Source organism: Chrysochloris asiatica, unplaced genomic scaffold (assembly GCF_000296735.1).
Source record: "Chrysochloris asiatica unplaced genomic scaffold, ChrAsi1.0 scaffold00072, whole genome shotgun sequence".
NCBI lineage: Eukaryota > Metazoa > Chordata > Mammalia > Afrosoricida > Chrysochloridae > Chrysochloris > Chrysochloris asiatica.
Genome location: NW_006408590.1, coordinates 13,386,036 through 13,394,752, shown reverse-complemented (window position 1 = coordinate 13,394,752; position 8,717 = coordinate 13,386,036). Strand labels below are relative to the sequence as shown.

Below are 8,717 nucleotides of genomic sequence, written 5' to 3'. Positions count from 1 at the left end.
TAGCACTGTAGGATAAGCACTGGACCACAAGGTCAGTTTGAACCACACGCAGATGGGCGGTTCAAACCCACCAGCCGCTCCTCAGAAACCCTATGCAGGGTCGCTACGAGACAGAACTGAGTGGATAGCACTTAATAACAACAACAACGCATTGTTGTTGTTAGGTGCCAAGTCGATTCCATGTCACAGAGTAGAACTGCCCTATAGGATTTCTAGGCAGCTCTGGTAGCGTAGAGGTTACACATGGGGCTGCTAATGAAAAGGTCAGCAGTTCAAATCTATCAGCGGCTCCGCAGGAGAAAGATGAGGCTTTCTGTTCCCATAAAGATTTACAGCCCTGGAAACCCTAAACCACCACCATCACCAATCTTTACAAGTGCAGATTTTACCAGGTCTTTTCTCCCAAAGAGCCAATGAATAGGTTCAAACCACTAACCTTTCAGTTAGCAGCCAAGTACTTAACTATTGTGCCACCAGGGTTCCTTGCTTAATGTATAAGCAGAGAAGAAATGAGGAGAGAAAAGTGCTGAATAGAAAATTTCAAAGGGCAGCCTGAGAAGACAAAGTAAAGTATTATAATGAAATATACAAAGACCTGGAGTTAGAAAACCAAAAGGGAAGAACACACTCAGCATTTCTCAAGCTGAAAGAAATGAAGAAAAAAAAAAAAATCAAGACACAAACTTGAAATATTGAAGGATTCTCTGGGCAAATATGGAATAGTGCAGAAAATACCAAAAGATGATGGAAGGAATACACAGAGTCACTATACCAAAAATTAATGGTGGATGTTCACCCTTTTCAAGAGGTAGTTTATGACCAAAAGTCAATGGTACTGAGGGAAGAAGTCCAAGGTGCACTGAAGGCATTGGCAAAGAACAAGGCTCTGGGAATTGATGGAATACAAATTGAAATCTTTCAACAAACTGATGCAAAACTAGAGACACTCATCTATGCTAAGAAATTTAGAAGACAGCTACCTGGCCAACCAATTGGAAGAGATCTGTATGGAATGTGGAAATCATCATACAATATCATTAGTATCCCATGCAAATAAAATTTTGCTAAAGATAATTATAAACTGGCTGCAACAGGACAGCGATAGAGAGCTACCAGAGGTTAAGCTGAATTTAGAAGAGACATGGAATGAAGGACATCACTGCTGACATCAAACGGATCTTGGCTGAAAGCAGAGAACACCAGGAATATATTTATCCATGTTTATTGACTATGCAAAGGCTTTCAATTGTGTGGATCATGAAACGTTATGGATAATATTGCAAAGAATTAGTATTTCAGACACTTAATTGTGCTCGTGAGGACTCTGTACAGAGCCAAAAAGCAGTTGTTCTAACAGAACAAGGGGACACTGAATGGTTTAAAATCAGGAAAGGTGTGTTAGGATTGTATTCTTTCACCATTCTTATTCAAACTGTATGTTGAGCAAATCATCCAAGAAACTGGATTATTATATTAAGAAGAACTTGGCATCAGGATAGGAGGAAGACTCGTTAACAACCTGCGATATGCAAATGATACAACCTTGCTTGCTGAAAGTGAAGAGGACTTAAAATATTTACTGATGAAGATCAAATACCAAAGCCTTCAGTATGGGCAGCACCTCAATGTAAAGAAAACAAAAATTCTCACAGCTGGGCCAATAAATAACCTCATGAAAAATGGAGGAAAGATTGAAGCTGTCAATGACTTCATTTTGCTTGGATTCACTATCAACATTCATGGAAGCAGTAATCAAGAAATCAAATGAGGCATCTAATGCAAATTTGCTGCGCAAGACCTCTTCAAAGTGTTCAGGCACGAGGATCACAGTTTGAGGACTAAGGTGAGCCTGACCCAAGCCATGCCATTTTCAATAGCCTTATATGCATAGAAAAGTTGGACAAAGGAAGGCATGGAAGAATTGATGCATTTGAGTTATGGTGTTGGAGAAGAATATTAAAAGTACCATGGACTGTCAAAGACAAACAAACAAATCTGTGTTGGAAGAAGCACAGTCAGAATGTTCCTTAGAAGCCAGCATGGCGAGACTTCATCTCTCATACTTTGTTCAGACATCATGCTTGGTAAAGTAGAGGGCTGGTGACAAAGAGGAAGACTCCCAATGGGATGGATTGGCATGGTGGCAGCAGTAATGGATTCAAGTGTAACACGATGGTGCAGGACTGAAAGGCAGTGTTTCGTTCTGTTGTGTATATGAGTTGGAATCAACTCGATTGCACCTAACAACAACAAGCAATAGCGATCATCTATCTGTCTTTGAAGTCCTAGTGTGGTGCTGTAACATTTAAGCAATGGACTGCTAACTGCAAAGTCTACAGTTTAAACCCACCAGCCACTCCTAGGCAGCCCTCTATAGGGTAGCTATGAGCTGGAACAGACTCAACAGACTTAACAATAACCATCTGTGAAGAGTCCCTGGTGTAGTGCTGTTAACTGCTAACTGAAAGTTCCACAGTTCAAACCCACCAGCTGCTCTCAGAAAGTCTATAGAGGCTCACAATAAGTCAAATCCAACTTGATGGCACGCAGCAATAATACCACCACCAATCACGGGACTCATTAGGATTTCACTGGTAGAATTCTCACTTCCCAAGAGGAAAATCCAAGTTCTAGTCCAAGTCAATGCACTTTACACTCTGCTACCACCCATCTGGAGCTCTGGTAGCGTAGTGGTTACGAATCGGGCTGCGAACCTTAAGGTCAGCGGTTCGAAACTACCAGGTGCTCCGCGGGACAAAGATGAGGCTTTCTACTCCCGTAAAGATTTACACCCTCGGAAACCCTATACAGGGTCGCTATGGGTCGGAACCGACTCCACGGCACATAACAACAACAACAACCACCCATCTGGAGTCCTGGTGTGGCACTGTGGGTTAATGTGCCAGACTGCAAAGCTGTTTGAACTGCAAAGTCAGTGGTTCAAGCTCACCAGCTGCTCCTCGGAAACCCTATACAGTGTCGCTATGGGTCAGAACCGACTCGACGGCACTTCACAACAACCACTACCCATCTGTCACAGAGTCCTGATGTGGCGCTGCAGATTGATGCTCTAGACTGCAAGGTCAGTTTGAACTGCAATGTGAGTAGTCCTTGGAAACCCTATATAGGGTTGCTATGAATCGGAATCAACTCAGTGGCAATTAACAAAAACAACCCATAGGTCAGTGGAATCATCTATGTCCCTACGATGCTGAATAGGTTTCAGCAGAGCTTCCAGGCAAAGATGGACTAGACAGCAAGACTCGAAAGCAAGATTTACTTCTGAAAACCAGTCAATGGAAACTCTATGGACCACAGTGGCCTCGAGCAGGACCTGGCCGTGTTTCTTTCTGTTCTGCAGAGTCCCTGTGAGCCAGGGGTCTACTCAATAGCAGCTGACACCAGCACTGGCGTCTATGAACCAGCCCTGACGAATCTTCTCTAGAACTGAACTGCACACAGGTAAGGGTCTTAGAACAACCTTACAGAGACAAGGAAAAGCAGCCAAACAGAAAACCCTTTACATGAAACTTCTATTGGATTGCCTCTTTGTTCCCATTCAGGCCCACAGGCCTGCAGCTTACCTGATGTTTTCATTCAATGCATAAAGCTCGTTGCTTTGCAAGCCGCCCCCTTTGAAGACGTTGATCACAGCAGTCTGGACACTGTGGAGAAATAGGAATTAACTCCAAGTTGGAGGATCTGTCTACCCTGGGTCATCTCAACAAGAAACGCTGGGCTGAAGGAGGGTGCACAGGCCAGGAAGCCCACACATAAACATAGCCATTCTTCCCATGCCTAGAATCATCCTTTCCTGCCCAGAGGGAAGAAGACTGAAGTTGGTAGAGCACAGAATTAACTCCCTACCCCCACCCCCTACCCCCTGCCTTCTAACAGACCCTCTGACAGACAGCCCTGTTGGTGAGGGCAACAACAAAAGCTCAGGCAGTGGGCTTTGTTCTGAGCAAACTGTGTGCTCAGCAAGCTGGACCAGAAATCATTCAAAATGGGGTCCACTGTAAACAGGAGCCAGGTGGGGATCCTTTCACCTATGAGGCCTTTGTCTTCACTAGGCAGGCTGGCATCCGGGGCTAATATGAAATGGTAATTCCTTGCCTTTTAAACTGTAGTAAAATACACATAGCAAAACTTGCCATTGAACCATTTTCAAGAATACAATTCAGAGGCATTAATTATATTCAAATGTGGTGTAACAATAACTACTATATATTTCTGAAGTTTTTCATCATTTCAAACAAAAACTCAATACCCCTTAAACAATGACTCCCTGTTGACCTCTCCTCCAGCACCACTTTGGGTCTCACCGCATTTGCAAGTTCTAGATATTTCATGGAGTCCTAGTGTGGTGCTGAAAGATAAGCACTGGACTGCTAACCACAAGGTCAGCAGTTTGAACCCACCAGCCGCTACTCGGAGACCCTACACAGGGTCAGTATGAGTCAGAACCAACTCAACAGCACTTCACAACAACAACAAGATATTTCATTTACACAGGGTCATATAACGTGCGTCCCCTGACTTTTTTCACTTAGCATGATGTTCTCAAGGTTCTCCCATGTTACAGCATACATCAGAACTTCATTTTTATATTGCTGAATAACACTCCATTGTATGCATATGGAGTGTTTATGCATTTTGTTTATCCATTCATCTGTGGATAGGCTCATGGGTTGTTTCCACCATTTCGGTTACTGGGTATACTGCTGCTATGAATTCTGGGCTATACATATCTGTTTGAGTTCCTGCTCTCAAATCCTCTGGACATGTTGCCTAGGAATGGAATTGCTGGGTCATATGTATTTTTATGCTTAGCTTTCTGAGACCTTTCCTTTTTCATAGCACTTTTCTTGGAAGAACTTCACATGGGCTAGCCTCACTTCAACCTTCTACTTCCATTCCAATAAGGTGTACATAAAGGCAGTATTTCGTCCCTTGAGGGGCTAGTTAGAACTTGATTCCTTGGTCTCTAGGACCCCAACCCAGTTCATTTAGCAAGGAGCTGATTACAAGCATGTCTACACCAAGGGCCACTGGCCTTTTTTTAAGGAACAAGGATCTGTTTAACACCAAAACATGGCAGGGTGCCCCCTCTACTTACGTCATAGGAGTTGCTGTCCATTCTTTAAGAAAACACATGTCTTTTCTTAACTTTTAAAGAATTTAGCAATGCTTTAACAATGATATATTTCATTTACTCAAAAAGTACGCATCTGCATAGATTGGAAAAGTAGCCCCCACAAGAGCACATGAAGTAGCATTTATTCTGCCTCTACTCCATGCTTGTATACAAAGGGTCAACTAGGAAGCTCTTCCCGTAAGAGCCTGTGGCTCAGATACTGGTAATAATCCCTGGTTTATGGCACTCAGTTAGCTTAACACAAATACGTGTCTGATCCACCCTAACAGGTAGTAGGTTCTTCACAGTCCCACCCTGGGGTAATAACAAGTTTGAAATATAATTAATGGATCAGTTAACTAACACCCATAAGCCAGAAACTCCAGAAGTTTTAAGAAAACCTGTTCTTTTCATGAATAATTACAACTATGACTCAGGGCTTCAACTAGGTTCATTTCAGTTCGATCCCCTGCTGAGGATTTGCATTTCCACGCAGAAACGCTGAATCACAATCTACATTTTAACAAGATTCTCCAGGTGAGTTTTAGGTACACCCCTGGCAGCTTGTTAAGCTGCAGAGTCCTGTGCTGCTGACCGTGATGTCAGCAAATCGAATCTACCAGTTGCTCCATGGCTTTCTGCTCCTGTAAAGATTTACAGCCTCGGAAACCCTATACAGGGTCGCTACGGGATGGAACAGACTCCATAGCACACGACTACCAATCACCAACATATCAAACTATCAGAGTGGAAAGGCAAATTCTCAGCCTGGGATGGAGCTGGAATGAACCAGTTCAGAAGCCTTGCGATAAATCACGACTTTTCCGGAGTAGCGGCTACTTTACAAGATGCCACCAGCCCTCACCCCACACCTAAGCCTCATCCGTTACCTGTTCCAGGCCGAGTTAGAGCCCAGCTGCATAGCTTGCCGGGCTGCTTGGAATCGGGGCAGGTCGCTGAGGACCGGAGAGCTCATGAAGCGGGGTCTGGGTCTGCGGAAGGAGCCCATCTTGTGGAACTCGCTGGGCAGGCTGGGAGGGAAACCGCGGGTCATAAGTCCGAGTGCAGTTACCACTTCTCTGGACCAGAAGGGTTCAACTGCCCACAGAAAGGGCCGCTTCTGCTCCCAGGGCTGCCTTCTAGCCTTCAGGCTTATTTAAGACCACAAACAGGCCACACCTGAAAAGAGAGGGCAGTTTTTATTGAGAATTCCTGGGCTGAGCAGACCGCAGTTTAAGAGGAAGCTGTCTGGGGCTTTCCAACCCAACTATCTTAAAAACATCTCCAGTGCCCAGCAATTACATCCTATCCCCAGCAGATTCCCACTCACAAGACTTCGTGAGTCTCTTTTTAGTTGTAACAGTGTGGTCACTGTCAAGTGGGCAGGTAGCGACAGTGTGTCCAAGTACAGGCCAGTCCTACAGACAAGTGACTCTTCCACCATTCTTGACAGTGATTCTGACAAAAGCTCATCAAACTTCGGGCCTTGACTGGGTTTCTGTAAACCCCACATTGTGTGGATTAAGAGAGAGCTTTCCAAAACGCCTCCCAAACACAAGAACTTCCTGTCCTTCGTCACTGAACCCTGATATGCCAATCCATCTGTATTGCTCAATATTTCTAAGGGCCTTGTCACTCAGGTATATCTCTTCTCTTTTACCTGTCACTCACCATTCAATTTATCAGGTGTTTACTATTTGTTAACCATCATGAGCTGTGGCGGGCCCAAAGATTTCTAACACATAGTCGCGGCCTTCAAGGAGTTCAAGGTCTATGGGGTTGTTGTTAAGCGCTTTGGTTCTTTTGTGCAACCTCTGGTAACGTAGTGGTTACAAATTGGGCTGTGAACCACAAGGTCAGCAGTTCGAAACTACCAACTGTTCCATGGGAGAAAGAGGTGGCTTTCTGCTCCCGTAATGATTTACAGCCTTGGAAACCCTGTACAGGGTCGCTATAAGTCAGAACCGACTCCACAGCACACAACAACAACAACAACAACAACATGCAAAATAGAATGAAACACTATCTGATCACACATCATCTGCAAAACTGGTATTATGCTTGAACCCAGTATTGCTGCCATGGTGTCAATCCATCTTGCTGGGGGTCTTCCTCTTTTTCACTGACCCTCAATGTCTATAGAGAAGGTAAGTGTTCGTGTATTCATTCACACAGCAAATGTTTACTGAGAAAATATTTGTTGAGCACCTATTAGACACTGGGGATATAATGGTGGCCCCAGGGCACATGGTCCCTATCCCATACCACTTAGAACTATCACGTATTGTTCCATGTCATGCATAATCCCTCTTCTAAGGTTTTTGTTTGATTGTTTTTTTATCGTGTCTACTGTTCCCCTTACCCAAAATTCCTTTCTTTTTCTTCTCTGCTTACCCATGCCCAACTTACCCTGCAGGGTTGGATTCAAGAGTATTGTCTCCTTGTAGAATTTCCTGGGAGGTTTTGTGGCTAAATGGTTAAAGACAATGGCTTTGAAGTGAGTTCAAGTCCTAACCTGGCCACCCACAAATCGTGCAACTTTAGGCCTATTCCTTAACCTCGCTAAAAGTCCTTGGACTCCTGGTGCCGGTGCTGTAAGATCAGCACTGGACTACGAACCACAAGGTTGACAGTTCAAACCCATCAGCTGCTCCTTGGAAACCCTATACTATGACTCGGTATGAGTCAGAACTGATCTGATGACACTTAGCAACAACAAGAGCCATTGGCTGTCACCAACAGCCCCTTCACCAAGCTGGTGAGAAATGACACAGGAGATCTGACAGGCCCAACCAAATGGCCCTCAAGCATGGGCTCTTTTCATCCAGAACAATCTTTCTTACCTCTGCACCCTTGGACCTGCAATTTCAGTTTTCTTACTCTTTAATTGATCAAAGTCTAAATCGCTGGCATAAAATGAGTTGGAGAGTTTGTCAGCATTATAGTCACATTTATCTTGAGAATTTACCATTTAGCCCAAAACTCTTCTTCCCGCCACTTCCCTACCTGCTAACTCTGCTATATCCCCAAAACAAGACAAAAAGCAACTCACTGCCATCGAGTGAATTCTGGCACATAGAGGCCCTGTGGGACACAGGAGAACTGCCCCATAAGTTTCCAGAGTTGCACATCTTTACGGAAGCTGCTACATCTTTCTCCGCACGAAGGGTTGGTGGATTTGAACTGGCAATCTTTTGGTTGACAGCTAAATGCTTAATCAATGTGCCACTAAACCAGTGTTGAAATAGAAAGCTATTCCAGCCATCAATGTCAACCTTCCAGTTTGTAGAGGGAGAAGGTTTTGACGCCACAGCTGTAGTGTCTAAAGAGGTACCAATGTGCCACCTCCAAATAAAACATACTTCGTTGCTCAGAAGAGGAACAAGACAGCTGACATGGACATTAAGACATTCTCTCAAGTATGGATTTGGGGCAGAGGTGGGTGGGGGGACAGTGCAAGCAAGAGCAACAGCAATGAACTTGTCATTAAAAAGGAAAAAAGTACCATCAAGTTGATTCCAGCTCATGGCAAACCTACGTGTTGCAGAATCGAACTGCCTAGTAGGCTTTTCTTGGCTAT

At 44.3% G+C, this 8,717-nt stretch overlaps 1 protein-coding gene across 1 annotated transcript in view; it reads right to left on the bottom strand.

Moving 5' to 3' along the window:
• Positions 1–6,191, bottom strand: part of PRR5L (proline rich 5 like) — a 98,033-nt gene extending 91,842 nt beyond the window's left edge. Inside the window, exons 1-2 of the mRNA XM_006864898.1 lie at positions 6,028–6,191; positions 3,585–3,665 (exon numbers count right to left, since the gene is read on the bottom strand). Coding sequence (XP_006864960.1) covers positions 3,585–3,665; positions 6,028–6,191 — 245 coding nt within the window. The remainder of the gene's footprint in view (positions 1–3,584; positions 3,666–6,027) is intronic.
• Between the last annotated feature and the right edge of the window lie 2,526 nt (positions 6,192–8,717).